At 43.4% G+C, this 22,989-nt stretch overlaps 2 protein-coding genes across 2 annotated transcripts; one reads left to right on the top strand and one right to left on the bottom strand.

The window, feature by feature from the left end:
- Positions 1-506: 506 nt before the first annotated feature.
- Positions 507-6,478, bottom strand: ppm1na (protein phosphatase, Mg2+/Mn2+ dependent, 1Na (putative); the record flags this gene model as incomplete). The annotated part of the gene is made up of 6 exons (XM_083665709.1): positions 507-536; positions 758-821; positions 1,639-1,753; positions 2,080-2,197; positions 4,512-5,083; positions 6,082-6,478. 6 exons carry the CDS (start codon positions 6,476-6,478, stop codon positions 507-509), a joined length of 1,296 nt encoding a protein of 431 aa, XP_083521835.1.
- Positions 6,479-10,703: 4,225 nt separating this feature from the next.
- On the top strand, positions 10,704-22,367 carry rtn2a (reticulon 2a; the record flags this gene model as incomplete). The annotated part of the gene is made up of 6 exons (XM_083665708.1): positions 10,704-10,781; positions 11,889-11,942; positions 13,450-13,986; positions 15,166-15,378; positions 20,446-20,653; positions 22,190-22,367. The coding sequence occupies exons 1-6, from the start codon at positions 10,751-10,753 to the stop codon at positions 22,365-22,367; spliced, it is 1,221 nt and encodes a 406-aa protein (XP_083521834.1). The 5' UTR covers positions 10,704-10,750.
- Between the last annotated feature and the right edge of the window lie 622 nt (positions 22,368-22,989).

Genomic DNA, 22,989 nt, shown 5'->3' with positions numbered 1-22,989 from the left:
TATCATGAGACACGTGAGTCTGGGACACATGCACGTGAGGGGCTCAGCCTTTAGTTCTCCTCTTCTGTATTTGAAATAGTTACTTATTATTTTTGCTGTGCTTTGCTGAAACATACTGATTTGCATTGTTTTAAAGTTACATGAGCTGCCTCATGTAACTGTATTAACCCAGGCACTGTAGATTAAGAAAAGTGTTTAAAAGATTAAAATGATTCTAATTTGGAGAATGATATTTTTCCATTACTGCAAAATACTTGACATGCCTTTTTTGTGATGATATGATAGAGGCATGCCAGCTACAGAACCTTTTGGTGTCAATATTGTGTAGTATATTTGTAAACGGGGAACAAATGGGAAGATGATTGGCTAACGGAGGTCATTTCCAAGTCAAACACCCTCCTACCACGTTTCCACAATTAGCCATTGGCTGTTGCCTCGGCACAAAAATTGAGTCCTGGTCGCCATGGAGATGCCTGGTTGAGGATTCTGTTTCTATGGGAACGTCTTTAGTTAGATTCCTCCGATTCTCCAATGTCCTGAAATGCCACAAGTCAATGATGTCACCATCAGAAATGACTAACCATGGAATTTGTACATCACTTTGCTTGGCAGAGGGTTCATAGTGTGATGGTGATGGTTTGATGGTGTGTGATCATGTTTCGACTGACTCAAAATGATATGGTTAGGGTTAGATGATATTGGAGAGTATTCAGCTGAGAAAAAATATGAAGTAAAAAGCCTAACCCACTTCACCTACCATTGATTCCTGAGGTCTTAAAGGCATTATGAGCCTCTGATAAGCAGAGATGATACAGTCTCTCCTGTGACAGAAAAAGAGAAGATGTTGGTTATTTAATATACACATGCTCCTGGACTACATATATGTTTGCAATTTGACCCAGATGAGTCCAAAGTCATGAGATTATCATGGCGTGAATGGACAGAAGTGTCAGAACACTTAAGCAAGTAAATGAGTAAGGGTAAAGTTAGGTTATGGTTGATGGTTAAAACCACATGTGGTAGTTGGAAAGTGTGATCATGTTTCCCTTTCTACACTCTTAGTGAAAAAGGTTGTATCTAGAACTAAAATGGGTTGTTCAGCTTGTCCCAGCAGAAGAACCCTTTTTGATTCTATAGGTAGAACCCTTTTGGTGCCCTGGTGGGTTCTCCTACAGTGACAAGCTGAAGAACCCTTTCTGGTTCTAGGTAGAACCTTTTTTCAAGGATTTTAGCATTACCAAACGCTCCTAGAAGTGCCCTCATCCTCTCCAAATTCTAATCTATTATCTTATTAAAGATACAATACAGAACTTGTGTCACTAATTATTTACCCTTTGGCTTGAATGTTGACACAATTGGTTCATGATATAATGTTAATCGATTTCTTATCTCATTACACCACACAGTCCTTCATTAAAGCTTACAAACTTAAAACAAACTTGCAAAATAAGTGGGGAGGTGTGCCCCTGTGTCCCCAATCAGGTAATTTATTTAAAATATGTTTGTCTATTTAGGGGACCCATCTAGCTCGAGAGCTCCCCATAGGACGGAAGTTCTATATAATCACTTGAACTATTAGGTGGAAAACGCAAAATGTTGCCATTATGTGATGATTTGCTGATAGGCGTGGAGACTCACTTGCTGGTGATGCCACCCCCTGGTGGCAGCCCCGGTATGTTCTCTGAGGCCAGGTACTTCATCACATACAGCAGGTCAGGGTCCTCGTCCCGCGACCGCAGAACCTGGATAATTTCTGCACAGAGAATTAGATAGAACAATACATGTTCTTGATTAGTTTGATTCATATGTGTTCTAGTTTAGCGTATTTTTATGCTGACACTCAGAGCTCTTGTTGGCTTGCTGTCATTATCAACAGACTTGGCTTGAAAAGTATTTTAAATACTTTCAAATGATTTGATCGTTTGCTTGAGCCTGCCTGGAGTGCCAGGTGATTTTCATTTTTGGAACAATTCCATTGGTTCGATTGTTCCAGGTAGGCAAACTCAATACTCATACTATTTGAACCCAGGTCTAATTATCAAGCCTAATTTTGATAAGACCTATGCTATTCCACATTACCTTCCACTTTGAGCACAATCAGTTGCTCCAGCTCTGCCTCTTGTTGCAGTGCCTTTTGTGACACTTGGGGGGCGCCAGGGAAGCAAACAATGATGATGCTGATGTTGTCCAAGCTTCCCTGTAGAGGGAGACATAGAGCAGGTAAAATAACATTGGTACTTGATATATGTACAGTAGGCACAATAATATTGAACTTTTGCATGCCGAAAAACCCCCTGGTATAATTTGTTGAAAAGCAGAATGAAATGTTATTAAAAAAGGGGGGGGGAGTTACAGCTCACTGTTTTGATTGAGGTTTATTACCAATTATTAATGTTTTTGCTTGATGAGCATTACACAGTTTTTATCTCTTCCGTGTTTCACACTTTACGTGGAAGTGGATCTCTTTGCTAAACTCATAGGTGATTGTGATGTCACCATATAATTGCTAATACAAGAGGGTTTACTGATCAGTGTGGTAAATGCATGGAACAATCTGACACGTTTTTGTTGTTATTATATTTTTTGTTCTATCTTTGTGTCATTTCATTGTGAAATTCAAAATTGTCTTGATTCAATGTACTGGGTATGTTATTCTCTAAGACTTTTGGAAGATTAGCCTATGATGGGCTGAAAGAGATCTTAATAAACAAACTGATGACTAAAGGTTTGGGGTATTACTGTGACATAACATTGGGATACAGCCAGGATTATGATGTCTCAGAAAAGACTGCAGGTGAAAGGCCACTGTATCAAAATTGCATATAAACAGACAAATTAATTATTGTGATGTCAAAATGGAACTGTGTGATTAACAGGCTTTTTGTGATGTCACAGAGCTGAAAAAGTCAGACAATCAGCAGGGAGCCTGTTTTGTTGCCATTGAAGAGCTTCCTGGCCAGGATAATACCTGTCAACTGGGTGTGCATTTAGCCGTGGCTCTGAGCTCCAGACAGTCTGTCACACACACACACACACACACACACAAACACATCTTTAATCCAAGCCCTATGGAGCTCACACACACTCTCTCTCCTCTTCCCTCCTTCCCAACCTGTCCTAATCCTGCTATTTAGAGGACAGACTATCCCCCTAGGTACAGAACATGTGTGCCAGTGTTAAGATGTGCCTTTGTAAGCACCGCCCCAGCGTAAGCACACCCACAGGAAATATCTTGTTAATATCTTGTCAAATGCCTATTGTTTGTCTATGGAGGCCATTTACTCTAAGGGCCGGTTTCACGGACACTGATTTAACCTATTTTTTTATTATTTGGTCCAGGACTAGGCTTAATCTGTGTCTGGGGAACCTCCCCTTTGTCTCCTTTACTGTGCTATACTGGTACATCCTCTGACTGAGCTGAACAAAGAGTAATAGAAGGGATTTAGTGGTAATCCTTTATTTCACAGCCCAGTATTATACAGGTACTGTACCTACCTACTAAAGTACTGAGTAAAACCGTTATTACCTGTTACAGCATTGTTGAATACGCAAATTCTGTTTTTGACTACTGAGAAAAGCGCAATACAAAATAAATGCATTATTATTATTATTATTATTATCACTGTATATTTCCTGCAGTTTGCATATAGTGGTATAGGTACTTGGCAGTGATGGACACAATGCTGCTTTTTATTATGTCTGACTGACTAGCAACTACAGTAGCTAGCTATCTAACTGAAATAAGATATGCGGGAGGACGAATTTGCGAATGCATAAGGCTGTTCTTTGTCAAGGCTGCTTCTTTGTCATGGGTCAAACACTCAAACTAAAATGTCCCCTTTGGTTTGCGTTGTATTTGAAACGGTTGCAGCAAACTGCATGCTCTATTACACTCCAGTAATTAACCTTACCCCACACTCCAGTAATTAACCCTACCCCACGCTACAAACTAGCTTGCCTAGCAACAAAACGCACTTGTTAACATAGTAGTGCCCAAAACCAGATGGCAATTTACTTTTCTCTTAAACAAATAAATGGTTGAACAATTTTCATTGTAGTAAGCTGTGGTATAAGTGAGATAATGAACTTTGAGGCACTGATAGGGAAATAATCCATGATGTTCATGATCAGTCTGGAGAGCACAGTACTAACCTTATAGACCCAGTGGGCTGTGTGTTGTATGTTTATAGACAGATATTTAGGCTCAATTTGGTGTGTTTTTTGAGAGCACTAATCTTGCAGATGTTTATGATCAGTCTGGAGAGTGTCAATTTTATGAAGGCAGTGGACAATGTGCTGTGTTTTTGAAGTCTGATTTCTAAGATCAGGCTGGTGTGTATTTTGAGTACTAACCGTATGCTAAACCGTGTTCTTTAGCTTGTTCCTGTTGGGGGAAGCCTTTGAAGAGCCATTTTAGGTGTCAGTACAGTAGAACCCTTGGGTTCCAAGCAGAAAAGGGGCAAGCCGAAGAACCCTTATTTGTTCTAGGTGATACCTTGGAGAGTACTAACCTTATACAGGCAGAGGTCAATGACCTGGGTGCAGATGTCTCTCAAGTCGTCGCACACCTGCAGGCGGCTACGCACGAACGCGCACAATTCCTCGTTCCCCATGGCGTCCCATACCCCATCGCAGGCCACCACCAGGAATTCGTCGGTGGGCAATCGCTCCAGCTCGTACACTTCGGGCTCGGGCGAAACCAGCTGCTCAGTCTGCGGCCTCCACTCCACCTCCTTAAAGTCAAAGTCCCCGAGGGCTCTGGAAACCGCCAAGGAGCCGTTGACCCTCTGCAAGGTCACCGAGCCGCCAGCGTTCTGGATGCGTTCCTTCTCCCGCGGATTGAAGGGCTTGTGATCCTCCGTGTAGAAGACCACTTCGCCGTTGCGGCAGAGGAAGGATCGTGAGTCACCGCAGTTGATGAAGTAGACGTGGCGCGGCGAGAGTATGACGGCGGCCGCCGTGGAGCCACTGCGGTCCCAGTTGTCCTGGCGCACCAGCGTGTGCATGCGGCGATCGAGGGACAGGAAGCCTTCTCGAATGCCCTCCTTAACCTGCTCAGGGTCTTCCTTTGCTTTCACGTCACCTAGTGAAAATGAGATCAATACGGTTTGGCTTTAGACCTGGCCTATGGGTTAGAAACACACGTCTCACTTTATATTGTCATCGGTTGCAAGGGGGCACTAATAACATATTTCATATTTTAACATAATCATAAACATAATAACATAATCAGATACAGGATAACTGCAGATAACCTCACATTGTTACATACTTACAACAGTTTGAACCCTAGCCTTGGAGAGAAAAAACATGATATTTGGAAAGGAGATAGGACATAGGATTGATAATAATCATATGAGATAATAATATCTATAGGGGTCTATTCTGATCGCCTTGCACTCAGCGCCTTTTACAAACTTCTGGCTCCGCACTTTCCAAGATTTGGTATTCCCATTTTGAAAAGGTGCTAAATAGGCTGCGCCTCTGACTGCAACACATCAGTTCCTATATCCATTATATTGCACACCCTCCCTGTGTGTTATTGCAAAGAGGAGGGCTTGTGAGTAAGAATTTCATTGTACTGTCATAAACTCTCCTGTATCCCAATACAGTAATATGACAATAAAACTTTGAACTGTATGTATTCTGTTATTCTGGGACCTCTGAACCCTGCCGAACCCTGCCAATAGTGTTGCTGGACTTGATGCAGCCTCTTGATGCAGTGTAAAATATGAAGATTGCACGTATCTATGACACACCCCTCAAATGTGAGTTTCTCCACCCCCCAGTTAGCACATTAGAATACTCTAGGTAATCTGTTTCAATAAAAAATCACGTGGTACTACTTTCATATGCTATTCTCTGGGCACATCTCTCTTTTTACACCCTTAGATAAAACCGGACAATGAATCATTCAATCAATCAGTCAATAAATCATTTTTTTAAATATTTTTTTTATCAGTGTTAATCAATTCATCACCCTTAGATAAAACCGGACAATGAATCATTCAATCAATCAGTCAATAAATCATTTTTTTAAATATTTTTTTTATCAGTGTTAATCAATTCATCAGTAGTTACCTGTAGCCAGTATGTGATTTAGCAGGTGTCTGGAGCTGTACTGTGCCACCATGCTGCCCGCGTGCCCATCGAAGACCGCAAAGTAGCCCCACTCTGCCAGCTCCCCTCCCATCTCTGGTATCGTGGTGTGTGCGTCCTCCATCTGAGCCCTCCAGCCCTGCATACTAGCCAGGGCATAGTTCACCCCCCACTGAGACCCCCCCTCCGCAATGTGCTTCTCCATGATAGGCCGGTCCAGGTAGGGGCTGGGCATGGAGTCGTCATCCTCAAAGTCCTCGGCCTCCCGTTCCCGGGGACCTCCCTTGAAGAAGAAGGTGACCATCTTCTCTGTCTCCTTCACCAGTTGGCGGAGGAATGAGGGCACCTCCGCATTGCTGGCGCGCCTTGCCGTCCTCATGGCCCCCCGGAGCTGCCGCTCGAGCCTCCTGCCTGCCCTGGCGGTGGGAGTCCTCCTCCTCTTCTTCTTCTCGCACCTCCTCCTCTGTGTCCTCCGCAGCAGGTCCAGCGCTATATGTTAGTTGGAAAAGGTGTCAATTTGGACTAAAAAAAGAGTGTGACTTGATGAGAGTTAGGCTAGGCTCACTTGAAAATTAAAAATGTATGTGGCCATCTTGCTCTTCGTACACCAGGCTGGTTTGTGGAGTTAATGGATTCCTTGCATTTGTCTTAGTCGTTGTTTGAGCATCGTCTCTCTCTCTCTTTCTCTGTCTCTCTCCCTCCCTCTGTCCTGTCCATGTACTGACTTTGCCCTGCATTTCTATTGGCCTATCTATTTCTGTTGACTTATCCCTCAGCTTGATCACTCCTCCCTCTCTTTTTTTCTCTCTAACTCTGTTACGCTACTAGTTAATCTCCAACCTCAAGGGAGTTTTGGATTAGCACTCTTATGCCCATATGTACAGAATGGATTATGAGCATGTCAGCATTTCATTACACCACAATGGTCTAATAAAAGGAGATCCAAACTCTCTCTCCGGTGCTTGTAATCACTATAGTACATTTTCAGGAAAAAAACAACTTTTGGACCTTATAGAGCAGGGGTGACAAACTAAATCACACCTCTGGCCATTTTGAAACTATCTTCTCTGGTGATGCTTTGCCAGGCCTGTACTGCAGCCATATTTAGTTGTTTTGTTATGAGGTATTTTTGCCTAAAATCTTATCATCAGGAAATGAAATGCATATTATGGATGTGGATTTAAATCAGAATATTGACTTGGCCAGTCAAGAACTTTCCACTTTTTGCCCTGAAAAAACTCCTATGGCAGTATGTTTTGGGTCATTGTCTTACTGTATGATGAAGCGCCATCCAATGAATTTTGAGGCATTTGATTGTACTCAAGCATACATGATGTTTCTGTACACGTCAGAATACTGCTGCCGTCAGCAGTTACATCATCTAAGTTAGCCAGTTCTAGTGGCAGCTATACCTGCCCAAAACATAACACCCCCTTCACCATGTTTCACAGATGAGATGGTATGCTGTAAATTGGGCAGATCCAAAAGGTTCTCCAAACCTTCCACTTGCAATCACTCTGGTACATGCTAATATTCAGATTTGATCTGATTTGGAAGTGGGATTCATAACAGTGGCAGCAGACCAAAATTAATTGACACAAAACAGCACACAGGTCACATGCAAATGTGGCGGGTCACACATCCTTGTGTTGACACGATGTTATAGAGCAATGACACACACACAAACACACACACACACACACACACACACACACAAACTCATGTGTTTGTCTCATTACTGTTGTTGACATAAGAGGGATGTCAGCCTCACTACAACAGCAGGATCCTCACTAGCCTTCTCATATATATATAGTACAGTTGGTTTGTCTCTTCTACATCTCTGCTCTCTCTCTCTCTTAAGCTAATTACCTGACATGCATTTGCAGCCTTTGGCCTAGTTTAGATGTTGTAGATATACGTGGACTATAGATTACTGAACTTCAAATAGTGCATATCTATTAGTGCATACCCTGGACACTTATCCAATTGTAAAAAGAAAAAGCCATATAGGCCTAAATAATCTGTTGTTGCTTGAGTTAAAGATTCAGGGTGTGTGCAGGACCCCCTAAGGGGCTAGGTTTGTGTACAGGTATGTGAGTGTGTGTGTGTGTGTGTGTGTGTGTGTGTGTGTGTGTGTGTGTGTGTGTGTGTGTATGTATGTTAGTATCCCACCTCAGTCATGTCTTTTGTAATCCTATGTGTCAGTCAGACCCATAGGATTATGGGTCTGACAGGCCAAGTCTATTATTAGATGAGTTACTTAAAGTTCCCACCAACACGATCCTCAGGCTTTTTGTAGGATATATCAGTAGAGGCTGGTGGAGGTAGAAATTGGAGGACGGGCTCATTGTAGTACATGGAATGGAATAAGGAATAGTATCTCATTGGAAAGCATGAAATGGAACGAGGAATGGTATCAACACACGTCAGCAAGCGCCACATTGCCCTGCTATTGTTATCTCACCGTGTTTATTTTCTTATGATTTATGAACTGAAGCCATGATTAGTTTTGCTTGTATATTTTAGCATTTCAATTAAGACATTTTGAGAAATAGCTCAAAAACAAGCCTATCAACTGACTATGAAAATTCCTGCTTGAGCTTGGCGGGCTAAGTTCTCCATGCGGGAGACCTAAGACCTAACCCCTGTTGGGCACATTGGTAGTGCGATTCTGATGGGTCCTTCCATGGGTGGAGTCAAAGTGGGGTCAATTGTAGTGGAGGTGGTTTGGCCACCATGTTTGTGCGATGAGTAACCTTGCCTGAGACAAAAAGACGTGTTAGCTCCCTGATCTTAAGTGCATGTCATTCATTAGGGAGATCCGGGTCTGAACCCCAGTTCTCCCAAAGGGAGCGTCCACAGGCGCAATGTGACACTATAATAAAATAGCCAAGAGGTTTCAAGACGTTTAGAGAAGATCTGCCCAAGATTAACAACATACTACCTCAACTATGAAAGATGGTGGAGGGGGTGTTATGGTTTGGGAATGTATAGCTGCCAGTAAAACTTTTTTAATTGATGATGTAACTGCTGATGGCAGCAGCAGAATGTATTCTGAAGTGTACAGAAATGTCTTGTCTGCTCGAGTACAAGCAAATGCCTCCAACTGTATTGGATGGTGCTTCATCATACAGTAAGACAATGACCACAAACATACTGCCATAGCAACTAGACTGGCCAGGTCAATCTTTAGATTTAAATCCAATTGAACATGCATTTCATTTCCTTGCAAAAAGACCTCAAAACAAACAACTGAAGATGGCTGCAAGGATTGTCAGCCAAATGCTACATATAAGTGCTTAATTTGGACATTATATGAATCTGTCCCATTACTTTTGGTGCCCTGAAATAGGGGGACTATGTATAAAATGTTGTCATTTCTAAATGTTGAAACCAATATGTACAGAAATACCATCAATAAAAGCTGAGAATCTATATGTTTGATTTCAAATCCAAACCTTTGGAGCCAAAAGAAGAACAAATGCTTCACTGTCCCATTACTTATGCAGGGCACAGTAGATTTCCCAAATTCGTTATACATACTTTTTACATGGCAGCAGCAATATTATATCTATATTATCCCCTTTTTTACCTACTTGATAAAGTTGTGCAAATAGTTGATATATTTGCCTCTTATGGATGTCCCTGTTTGAACTTAGACAGTGCAGGGATGTACTGCACAGGAGCAAGGTGATTTAGCTGATACATCATGTGACCACTTTCATTTGCAAGAGTAGCTTTTAGCAGGACACCAGGGCATGCGCTGAGCTGCATGCTGCCGCCAGGCAATCTACAAATGCAGCCAACCAGTACCTATAAGGCTCAAATGAGGCTATGCAAAACACCCAACACAGCGTGTGTATGTGCGTGCATGTGTGTGTGTGTGTGTGTGTGTGTGTGTGTACGCGCATTTGTGTGTGAATGTGTGTGTGTGTGTGTGTGTGGGAGGAGGTGCAAAAGGACATTTGTAATGAGCTACTGCACGGTATGTTTCCCTTTGTTGCAGTATGTTCATGCAGCACGGCGAGCCCCCTAGTAAGATGTTTATGTGAAATGACAAAGAGCAGATAGAGATAGACTCTGCACAGATGGATGCACAAGATAACGATTACTCATGAAGGGAAGGAGGGGAACGCACACACACACACACGCGCGCACACACACACACACACACACACACACACACACACACACACACACACACACACATGCTCACGTATGCACACACACTTTCCCCTCTCCCTCTGGCTCTGCCCTGCACTGCTCCCCTGCAGTCATAGTGTTCCGGGAGGGGGAGAGAGAGAGAGAGAGAGAGAGAGAGAGAGAGAGAGAGAGAGAGAGAGAGAGAGAGAGAGAGAGAAATAGAGCATAGGGAGGAAGGGAGGGAGGGAGGGGCCGGTGAGCAAGAGAGAGAGAGGCAAGGGGAGGGCGCAGAGAGGCAGAACAAGAGCCAGGGAGAAACAGCAACGCATCAGAGGGAGAAGAAAGAGAGGGAGGGGGGAGGAATAGGGAGCGGACACAACAGAGCTAGAGAGAGAGAGAGAGTGAGTAAGAGAGAGAGAGAAAGAGAGAGATCCAAAGGAGGAGAACGTTAGCTGCCAGGAGAGGGGGGCTTCCAGACTGGATGGGCCCAGTGGTGTCTTGATGGAGCATGGGCCAGGTTCTAGGATTCTCCCACTGCAGTGAGTGTGCTTTTGTCTTTGTTTATCTGTCTGTCTAAAGCATCTTCATCTATCTTTACATCATCAGTCTGTGTTGATACCGGGGGCTCTCTCCTCTCTCTCGCCCTGTCTTTCTCCCCCTCACTCTCTCTCTCTTCCTCTTGCTCTCTCCCTCAATAAACACATGGTTGAATAGATAGATGCAATCCTAGCTGGAGCAGACCCACCTTTTTGTCTCTTATACTGTAGTCATATTACAGATGTGTGTTATCAGGCATGGAGCGAACACTGGCATACTGTATGCATTTCTGTTTATGTATATATTGTAGAGGTGTGTGTGTGTGTGTGTGTGTGTTTGAGAGAGAGCAAAAATGTAAAAGCACTGTGTTGTTTTGATGTCACTATGCTTCCTCACCTCCCTTCTGATGCCACAACCCCTCTTGGCAGACTCCATCCAACATTGTCAGTTTTGCTTTTTGTGTGAGAGAGTGTGTGTGTGTGTGCTAGTGTGCGTGTGTATGCGGGTGTGCTCCACTCATTTTAGCCCAAGCTTTCACAGTTGCAGGTTGATCTATTGGTTGGTCTCTCTCATGCCGGCCAATGTAGTTAAGGCCTCTCCTCTCCCCCTGGCAGCTGTGTAGGAGAGGGAGCATCATTAGCAGTTAGCATGCACTGTATTCATGGTCATGAAATGAAATGAAATGCAATTCCTGAAATATCTGAAGCTGGTATTTTAAACCCCTACCCCATCTGGTTTGAGAGGGACTGTTGTGAAAACAGAGAGAGAGAGAGAGGTTGGAGGGTTAGTTCAATACAAGGAATGTTCATGTTGCCTGTGTACCTGTATCTGCAAGAGAAACATAGGAGAGCAAATTAACCCTTGTAATTGATTTTGCATCTTATTATCTGTTTACTATAACATAATACAGGTTCAATTGAAAACATCTCAATTCTTACAGGGCACATGTTTTATCCACTCTGTTCTTCTGTCTTTTGTTCTCTTTTATTCCTCTTGTGTTTTACTACTATCTAGATTCTAGTAAAACATGGAGTCCACATGTTAAGACTGAAACTCTGAGATTATAACGACTAATATGGCTTCGATTAATCTGTGTATTTTTCTTCCAGAGGAATTTGGTTCTGTCTCCTCCACACCTGACTCAACACCTCCCTGTACTGACGGTAGGATGTCAATCTGTGCTTGATTGAGTTTGCCTGGCACCCAATGCCGTTGTCCCAAAAATGCAAACCCCGCTTTTTATAATGTTTTGAAAAATAAGATGGAAACAGTGTAAAGACAACTCATCAAAGGTGTTTTTCATCTTTGGATGTTGCCCTCTCATTCAGTCCTATAAACGCTTCCTTGTGTTTATAACTCAGAGCTCAGAAAAATCAGAGAATATTTAGATGAGAAGTGCTTCTCCTTAGCCATTGATGTCATTGAACATCACAGTCTAACCTCTACAGTAATGCTGATTTTAGCAGCAGGGGCTAACACAACAGTAAACATTGACTATGGAGGTGTGTTGAACATCTTTTTCATGCATGTGTTTAAAGGCACAATCTGAGATATGTTCTGCTGTTCAATGTCATTTGAATTTGTCATACATACCTATTGATTCTCGAAGAATATGACTTATAAATGCCTAATGAGCTTAGTACAACTATCTTTCCTTATCATATCCCAAAATTGTTCTACTTCATTGCATTTTTATATATTAACCTTTATTTATACAGGGTGTCCCACTGAGACCAAGGTCTCTTTTCCAGGGAAGCCCTGCTTACAAGTTGAATAACAAAGTACATTCAAAATTACAAACAATTACAACAACAATTTACACAATACAATCAATTAAAACACAAGATGACAGATCCTTTACCAAGGTCTTAAATTGACTTTGTGAGTTCTAAGTACTAGGAGCACAGAAGTTAAAGGATGATTTACCTAGTTCAGATGAAACATGTGGAACATTGAGGGTTAGCTGAGCTTGGGACCTAGTTTGGTACTCTGGAGAGCGTGTCTGCCATAAACATAACGATGTGAGGTAAAATGGGAAAAAAGAAAAAAGGCTTTATATAAAAATAAAGTCCAGTGATAAGCCCTTCTTGATGTCAAAGACTCCCAACCCACAGACTGATAAAAGAGACAATGGTGTGTGCGGAAACTATCCCTGGAGATAAACCACTGAGCAGAGAGATAAACATGCATGTAAATTGTGTCACCATAATCGAGGACAGGGAGGAGTGTCGCCTGGACAATCCTCCTCCTATTATCAAAGGTGAAGCAGGACTTATTTCTGTACAAAAAAGTGTAACTCTCAAACTCTTGACCATTCAACATGTGTTTTAAAAGCCAGTTTATCATCTATCCAATTTACCAAGTAATTGTATTTAATTGGGACCTGTTTAATTTGGGCTCCCTTCAGGGTACACATATGCAGATCACTAAACATACATTTAGTTTTGTCCTCACTCAGCCAATTTGAGAGTGGTCACATTTCCGCAGCTCCAGCTTTCAGCTTTATACTATAACAAGGGGCTATTTTTGGTGAAAAACAAATAAAGTAATGCGCCTTTAAAAGAGTAAACGTCTACAGAACAACAAATGATGTATCTGATGACCTACAAATCATTCTAGGTTGAAGGTAACTCTATGAGTTAGGTTGAAAAATTGTCTCTGTTTTCCCAGGTGGAAATGAGGAGTCAGAATTGTACGACCTACAGACGGCCCGGGAGTGGTCTGAGGAAGAGGACGGTGGGGAGGACGATGACGGTGGGACTTCGTCCCCCTCCATTTGGGGCACCCCCCGTCAGAACTCCTTTGAGCTCACTTTCTCCTACATAGCCATCGCCGAGGCTGAGGCGGGCGGAGCCTTGCGACATCATCGCGACACCTCATCAGGAGGCCGACGAAGGGCCGGGGCTAGGGGAGGCCGCACCTCCTTGAGCCGCACAGATACCGTGGAAACACTCCTCCCCTTGGACTCCCCCGACGTGGACTGGGACCCCAACGCCTTTTTCACCCGAGAGGAGGAGGAGGGGGAGAGAGAGAGGGAGGAGGAGAGGGAGAGGGAGCTCCATAGACAAACTGTGACAGAACAGCCCTCCTTCCTGGACACTAATATGGAGGAATCTCAGGAGAGGGACACAGGGATCCAAAGAGGGGAGATGGAGACCCCAGAACCCCAGCCTCCCAAGCACTACAGCCCTGCAGACAGCCACCAATGTGAGACAGGGAGGGGAAGGGAGGCCAGGGGTGGGGAGGGGAGGGGAGGCCAGGGGTGGGGAGGGGAGGGGAGGGGTGGGGAGGGGAGGGGAGGCCAGGGGTGGGGAGGGGAGGGGAGAAAAGGGGGGCAGGGTATCTAAATTCAGGGGTAGATAATTGTCGAAGGGGTAGATTTTGCCGAATATAATCGATTTGATCCAATAAATAACTAAACCCAAACATGATCACAATTAATAAAGGGGAAATGAGTGGATGAAACTAATAACCCATCCCTTGGAATAACATACATATACATTGCTTTAGGCAGAATAGCTGAACTGAATACAAGCAGGACTGTAAATAGCAAGTGTGCCATGTTTGATGGTCCATAACTGTGACAGCACTATGACTCATAAAGACGTGGCAGGGTTAAGCTAACATGACCTGAAAGAGAGTGTGTGTGTGTGTTAGTCACACAGCATGACCACATAGATAGAAGTCTGTGTGATCAACCAGTACGATATATAGGTAACATGTATGATCTAATGGTCTGCCCGAGGCTGGATTCAATACCATGCCACATGATAAAACATACTCACAAAGCAGCGTCATAACCATGACCCTGCCAAAACCTAGGCATCGGTTGGGCAAGGGCAACACGACTTCTTGGTCTCCGGTCAATGACGTCACTGCACACTGATCACAGCCATCCACTGCATAAGCCTGCTGGGGCCTGCCAGCCACCCACTAAATAAGCCAGGGTGAAAGGTAGCCTTGAGGTTAGAGATGCCGACCAATAGGTTGCTGGTTTGATTTCCAGTGCTGATGGAAGGGTGTGAGCCGTGAGCCGGGGACCACTGCCATAGTGCCCTTGAGCAAGGCACTTAACCTCTAGCTACTCAAGGGGTGCTGCTCTGTGCTCTGACCTCTCTGGGGATCTGCATATGTGTAGGGGATACCTTTGTGAGTGTCTCGGGGAGTGCGCAAAAAGACACTTTTCCGTTACATCTGTGTAATCAATGACAATGAAGTATTCTTCTTCTATAATAAAGTTAATCCATGATTTTTGTATTAAATTGTATTGAAGTACATTTGTAGATAGTCTAGTAGTAAGTAGATTCTGCTTGTACAGTACGCTAAACATTGAACTTGATGCAGTGTGATGTCATGATGATGACCACGTGTTCTGTTTCCCGGCAGTATCACTTTCCCTTGGGCCTGAGTCCCTTGTCACCATGGAAACCACAGTCACACTTCTCACAGCTGTACGACCTGGAGGCAGGCTCACTGATGACATGTCATCCACTTCCTCCTCCTCCATTGGTCGAGACACTCAGGAACAGCTGGTCAGTGAACAGTGGTTTTCAGCAATCAACCTATCAGAGGGCCCCACGATAAGCACCCACATAGCAGGTACAGTAACATATGCAAATGTCCTCGTCATGATATGTTTCCTTTTGCACTGCTAGGGTTAGGGTTCGGGTTAGGGTTAGGCTTAAACCTTTTTTGTTATCCCAATCCCTTGTTCTTGCCCCAATCCTACCTTCTACCCTTTTAACTCACTCCCATTTCACTGTCCTTGCTATGCTGCTGAGCACAACTCTTTCATCAATCAATTCCTTAATCAATGCAGAAAAATAAGGAAATATCAGATTTCCCCTTACAGGCAACCTGCTTGAGTAGCATGGGCCCTGGAATAGATATGGCACTGGAAGCTCTGAGTGTTCCATTTTGTCTCCATGGTAACATTCCCCTGGGATTCCGGGGGGATGATGGGCTAATTGCACGGAAAACATTCCTGGCCTGTCTGTCTCTGTCTGCTTGGACACGCGCTGACAGACACTCCAGGTCTTCTGTCGCTGTGCACATGACCGAGAATGTGAAGGAGGGCAGGGAGAAAAAGACAGAGACAGAGAGAGAAAGGAAGAAATGAAATATATCCTCCCTGGCCCCATAGTCGATACGGATGATGCTCAAAGGAGGGGGTCACTCAATATGGACCCCAACCACTTCCCTGAGTCTTATTATAGTGGGAGGGTGCTCCCCCCCACCCCCTCCCCCGATCTAAGTTTATATAAAGTGGAATCGAGCATGTTGTTTATGTTTTCGCCTAGTTGTTAGACCATGCATATTTCAGAACTGATCTAGTACCAGTCAGAGTATCGAGTATTAGAGCCATTAGTTGTACTATACACGTTCTTGGTGTCTGTACCTTTGTACGTAGGTGTCTAGATTTGCTACACTGTGTCTGTGTCTCAAGATGTGTCCGTCTTTGTCAGTGTGTTTGTCAATTGATGTGTGCTACTATGTCTGGATGTGTGAATGTTGTGAATACAGTACATGTGTGGATGTATGTGTCTTATCTTTCTATCTGTGTCTGTGTATGAGTGTCCATGAGTCTTGAGAGGGGGGCGGGTCCTGTTGGTTAGATTATTTTTGGCTGGCGGGTTCCTCTACTGCTGACGGGGCAGGGGGTGGCCAAAAACAGCTCCCAGGGGCAGCAGGAGAGCAGGAGAGAGAGAGAGAGAGAGAGAGAGAGAGAGAGAGAGAGGGATCGCCGGAGCAGCAACAAAAATGGCTAGCAAAGGTGAGAAAGGAGAATTTAAGACAGTGGTGTCAGTGTATGGAGATATATTGGTGTATTAACTTACAGACTTACAGGCGAAGTGGGAACAGATTGTGAATGGCAAGTCAGAGCAGTGTTTCGTTACAGAGGCAGGCAGGCAAGGCAGGGTATGGTTACAGTATGGTCCAAAGGCAGGGGTGTTACCACTTTTAGGTACTGACTGCCTACTGGAGTGCCTTCGGTTTAGTGACCATCGAGAGGAGTCTTACCGTCAGGGGAACATCTGCAGGGGTCTGTTGGAAATTCTGACCACTCTTTGACCGTTAGATCCACAGGAGAGTTTGTGGCAGCAACTGTTGAGAGGTGTGTTGCTTAGTGATTTGTTTGTTGCCATGACTCTGTATGAGTATCCAATAGAGGGCTTTTGATTGTAAGGATGGCCCAGACAATGCATTATAGGACATTATAGCATGTTATAATTTGAGTGTGTAGCAACCTGGTCAGCTGGTCTCTACCCTGGTTTTACAGTGTTTCCTCATTGGCAGCAAAGCTTGTACAGTCCAGCCTCTGGCAATTTACTGTGCTGGGGTGTGTATTGGGGTGGTAGAAGATGTAGGTATGGAGGTAAAGTAATTGCTGACTTAGGCTGTATGCTATTCATTAATTAATTCAGAATCAGTTGTAAGCTGCGTGATTGTTAGTTCTGTTAGAAGAGTGATTTTTCTAGCTGTCTTTTGGATCATAGTTTAGTACTGTACTTCATATAGTGTGTGTGTGTGTGTGTGTGTGTGTGTGTGTGTGTGTGTGTGTGTGTGTGTGTGTGTGTGGTGCATGTGGTGGGTGTGCCAAAAGGGATTCTTTTGACCACCCCATCTTTATTGTCTGTACTATTCCCAGAGATCTGATGTTGACTTTTAATTATATTTCATTCCCTCTAACCAGTATACAGTAGACATGCTTAACTTAGTAAATATAGACTCATATTGGACCGTAACATGTGGAATGTGGAATTTTGCCTTGACTTTGAAGTGATCCTTTAAATACGACCTGCATGCTTTTCAACCGCCATAACTTGTAACTCTTTCTTTTATTACTGCTGTGTCTATCTATGCACTGTATAACTCTCACATGTATAACTCTCACATGTATAACTCTCACATGTATAACTCTCACATGTATAACTCTCACATGTGCTGACCAATGTCTCAGACTGACAACACACCAAAGAAGCCTGTCTGGTACTGTATTTGCACCTGTTGAGACAATGGACAGGTGTGTGGCAGGTGCATCATGGGTATTAATAGAGTGTGGTAATGTTTATAAATAGTCCACCTACTGTTGAGCTCTGTCACTGCGCTCTATTCTGAGGCTCGGGCTTGAGCTAGTCATGCCACTGACAGTCATTAGATAATGATCCCTGGCCATTGCTACCGCCACAGTTTTCAATTGCTTTCCTAGTCATGTTACTGTTATTTACGCAATGCAATCTAAACTACTGTAAGCCAATGATATAGTCTTGGAGGGAGAATCATGTGATCATGTGAAATTAGGATTGTGTACTGTTTTTGTGCAGCTGCCTGTAGAGTAAATTTCTGTCACATTTTACATTAAGAGGTTATACATTATTTATAACTAGTTTATACGCAATTGATCATTTATAAACAGTTAACAACTAGTTATAAAGCATTCATAACTGTGTGCTGTGTGTGTAAGCTCACTGCAGTATTTGGCAAGCGCCATGGGACTATTGAACAATCTGAACTAATGAGTTCTAGCTGGTTGTTAATAAATGATTTATAAAGGATTCATAAACAAATAATCAGTAGTTTATAAACTAGTTATACATCCTTTATAAACCATTTATAAAGGGTACCTTAATGTAAAATGTTACCCAAATTTCCCTATGGGATAATAAAGATTCACTTGACTTGACTTGAACACCATAGGACCAGCAGGCTAGCAGTGGTTTACTTATTACAACATAGATATTATTCCTTTAGCTTTGGTACAGTGTGCTATCATTGTTATGGTGTCTCTTACACAATTTCTGTCATAAGTTGTTTCTGTACTCTAGGACAAGGTAAATATGAATGAATTAATGAATGAATTAAAACGTTATTGCCCTCGAAGGGAATTTGCCTACAAAGTATGCTAGATTGATTGGAGCATGGAATTTTGAACAACAATGACATTGATGTAATTATTAGATCATTAGAATAAAGTGGAATCTGGAAGACAAAAACAAAATATAGATGTGGATGACAAGGAGCGGAGCTATAAGATATACAAATAGAAATGTCCATTCTACAGTACTATTTATTTTTAGTTCTACTGAAGGGAAACTCCATTTTGGCTATGAGGAGTCCCAGTCACCACAGCTCATGATGGATACAGTGTGGAGAAGGGGCGGGTATGGGCCTGAGGGGTGTCAGCAGGTGCTGTCAGAGGCAACATTTAAATTCAGGGATCCTCCTCTCACTTCTCTTCCCTGCTCCTCTTTCTTCTTCCACACACGGGCTAAATATATCCCAGACCAGTCCCCAATGTCTCCTCCTTCATCCCCCCAATATCTCCTCCCTTATCCCCCCTGAGTTTTCAGACAGGTCCTGTCTGAAAACTCTTTTTATGCATCCCTCCCAGTCCTCATCCCTTGATGTGAGTGTGGGAGTGTGTAACATGTATACAGATTATGGTGATGGACCTGGAGGGTGAGGGTATGAACCTGGAGGGTGAGGGTATGGACCTGGAGGGTGAGGGTATGGACCTGGAGGGTGAGAGTATGGACCTGGAGGGTGAGGGTATGGACCTGGAGGGTGAGGGTATGGACCTGGAGGGTGAGGGTATGGACCTGGAGGGTGAGGGTATGGACCTAGAGGGTGAGGGTATGGACCTGGAGGGTGAGGGTATGGACCTGGAGGGTGAGGGTATGGACCTGGAGGGTGAGGGTGAGGGTATGGGACCATTAGGGACCATTAGGGACCATTAGACCACATTTGTGGACCACATTTGAGTTTTGTTTCTGTTTCATCTCTTTTTTTTCTGTTTCTTATCTATTTGTTTGCTTTCTCTTTTCAGTTTTTCCTTTGTTTGAGAATGTTTTTGTTGTTAGTTTTATTATATTTATTACTTATATTGATATGTACTAATGTGATATTGTGGGTTTAAATAAAAAGCAATGCAGTGGAAATCTTGCTTAGACCAGTCCAATCACGTTAGATCAGTGATGACTTCAAGGAAGTCACATAGGCGGAAACAGTAAGGAGGGGAGACTCCGCCCCAACCACTTCTGTACTGCCTTTAGCATCCAACTAGTGTATCTAAAGGAACTATCAAATGCATAGGCCTGCCCCCCTCCACCAGACCACTGACACCTCTGTTGAGCCCCACTCTGTTTCTGATTCTGTCATCTGTGAAGTAAGGAAACAAACTGTTTGTTCTCTTTCACTTGGTTCGACCCCTCACTAAGGGACACGCACTCTGTGTACCTATTTACTGAAGACCCCTATACAATCACGCCTGGTACAGACCAGTGACGCTAGCCTCACCTCCCGCCTGTACCACATGTGATTGTTTCGGGGTCTTCAGCAAATAGGTACACAGAGAGCATGTCCCTAAGTGAGGGGTCTCCCTCATCTCCTTCAGAGAACCTGAGTTACATTGTAACCTCCTTTTTTTTTTCTCCATCTTTGCTCCCTCTCTCATCAATTTCATCCCCATCCCTCTGTTCTCAACCCTCCACATCTGTGTTCTTCTAATTTCTCCTACCTCCTTTCTGTTATCACTTCTCTACTGCTCTCCTGCTCCATTCTCTCCTTCTCCCTGCTCCTCCTCCTGCTTTCTATCCTCACCTGCATCTGTCTTGCTCTCTCTGCTCCTCCCCCTCACTATCACTCCCCACGTCTCCCCTTCCTCAGTGATGGACCTTATCTATTGGAAGGACACGGAGCGTACAGGCATGGTGTTCACGGGCGTGGTGGTGGGACTGCTGTCGCTGTTCCAGCTCAGCATCATCACCGTCATCTCCACAGTCTCCCTAGCCATCATGTGCTTCACCATCTCCGTGTGCCTCTACTACAAGTTCCTGCACCTGCTCAACTTTGGAGACGGGCTGCACCCCTTCAAGTGAGTGGGGGACTTGGGAACGGGATGGGACAGGTTGGGGAGGGGTCCTTTAAAGGGATAGTTCACAAATGTGAATTTGAATAGAATCCAAACTTTGCTGAAGGTTAAGAATAGTCTGCTGAACTGAGAGGGCACATGAGTAGACAACAGTGTCACCAGCATAAAGGTGCAATTTACAATTGTTCAACAGACACGGCACAATGCTGTTCCTTCTCCAGAGAGATCACAATGTAATTTATAACTAGGGAAGCAGCAGAAATGTCCAGACCTAAAACCTGACTGGTGTGCATCTGAGAATTGAGTAGTGTCAAGCTAGTGGCATTACCTAGACCATTACCTAGACACACACTTAACACAAGGCATTCAAATAGCTTGGGTGTAGTAGTAGAATTAAACACTGTGACACAGCAAAACTGTTTTTTACAAAGGGCAACACCACCACCTCTTCCCTACCTATCAGACCTGAAGACATTGTAGGCATCAAGGTTTCCCAAGGATACAACTTTTCAACATGCATCTTGCATTCCCTGGCAAACAAGTTGATTGCAAAAACATAATTACTAAAAAAGCAGACGGGAGCTTTCTGCCATCACAGCACGGGCAGAGCCACACAGTTGGGTGATAAAAAGTGAAATGACCCTCACTCTAATGCGCTCCACATTTGATCACAGGTTGAAATACTTTTTTAATGTTTTATTTATATATATAAAAAAGCTAATAATTACTTGTTACTTATTCAATGTACAAGTAAAATCAAATAAGTATGATGATGTTATCTAGTCCTTATGTAGAAACAATGATGTGTTTAACAAAGTAAAATTAATTAAGGGGTAACAAGTTAAAGGTATATTATAATGGTAATTATTCAAAACAACATGATTTATGTAGAAATGCAAGTTGTGCATGAAAAATTATTAGTTATGAGGTCAGTTATGTGCAACTACGACAATTTACCTTTTTACATTCTACTCCATTCTTTTTCTCAGGTGCATGTACCATGTTGTTACAGTGTTAGTTTAACTAAATCATCAAGTAACTTATGTTTACTGGTAATTTCCTCATAGTTATTCCGTATTTACCATATATGGGACCTGTACACTGAAGTGAACACTGTTTCCCTTTGAGTACTCAGTAATTTTCACAGAATAAATAAGATCTGGTAATTTTCTTAGTTATTGCATATTTACCATATGGGACCTAAGATATGTCAAGTTCCATGTTTATGTATTTATTGTCATACATACATACATACATACATACATTGATACACAGGGTGTAGAATAAAGTGTTTTATGTTCCAAAGTTCACAGTTTTGAGAACAGTTTTCATTCAGACACAAGGTATACCACGCCAGAAGGCTATGGGCCACGACATTGATGCTAGCTACAGATTACCACTTAGGCCAATCATTGTGGTTTGATGAATAAGGGCATCATTGAAGCATAGGACAACAAACTGTGTGCGCCTCAGTGTTAGTGGCAACTATTACCCATTTTGGTAAACAGGTATCAACACCCACCCCTCCCTTTCTCACAGGGCCTATCTGGATCCGGACATCAGTTTGAGTGGAGAGCAGGCTGAGCACTACATGCAGAGGGCCATCCTACTGGCCGTGTCCGCCGTTGAAGCTCTCAAGAAACTCATATTCGTAGGGAACATCTTCGACTCCCTCAAGGTGAGGCAGACCTGGGTGGAAAAGTACTGTATACCTTGAGCGTTTGCTCGAGCCTGTCTGGAGTGCCAAATGGGTAGGGTTTATAGATTTGGGAATATTCAGTTAGTTCTATTGTGCCAGGCAAACTCAGTCAAACGCAGCTAAGAATCTTAAATGAAGCCAGGTCTGAAGGTTGAGGGCAGTCCATGATTTTGGAACTTTTCCATATGGAGTGCATCTATAATTGGCCAAAGTATGTCTATGCTTCGTTCAAGTGCTCTATCTGCAATAGCTCCTCTCAGTCTTGACTATTCACAGAACTTTTCAAAGACCTTTTAGTCCACATGGAATGACATGGGCCTATTGTTTATCCCTCATCTTTCTCCCCCCCCCCCCTCTCTCCTCTTTCTGTCACTCTCTTTTAATCTACTCCCATCTCCCCCTCATCTCCCCCTCATCTCTTGAACTCCATCCAATATTGCGTTTATAGGAGGCCTTCTTGTTGTTAGGCATTTGCTTCAACATTACCTCTAGCTGCCTAGACGCTCTTTCTCTTTCATTAGGGAAGACATCCCCTCCCCTCCTCGCTCTATCCATCTCTCCCCGCTTCCCTATCCATCACTCTCCTCCACTGTACTGTGCTGCTCTGGTACCAGCCTACTTCCCCCGTTCACTCGAGATA

Source organism: Argentina silus (assembly GCF_951799395.1).
Source record: "Argentina silus genome assembly, chromosome: 3".
NCBI classification, from domain to species: Eukaryota; Metazoa; Chordata; class Actinopteri; order Argentiniformes; family Argentinidae; genus Argentina; species Argentina silus.
The sequence above is the reverse complement of the archived record's forward strand: the minus strand, read 5'-3'. Positions and strand labels throughout refer to the sequence as shown.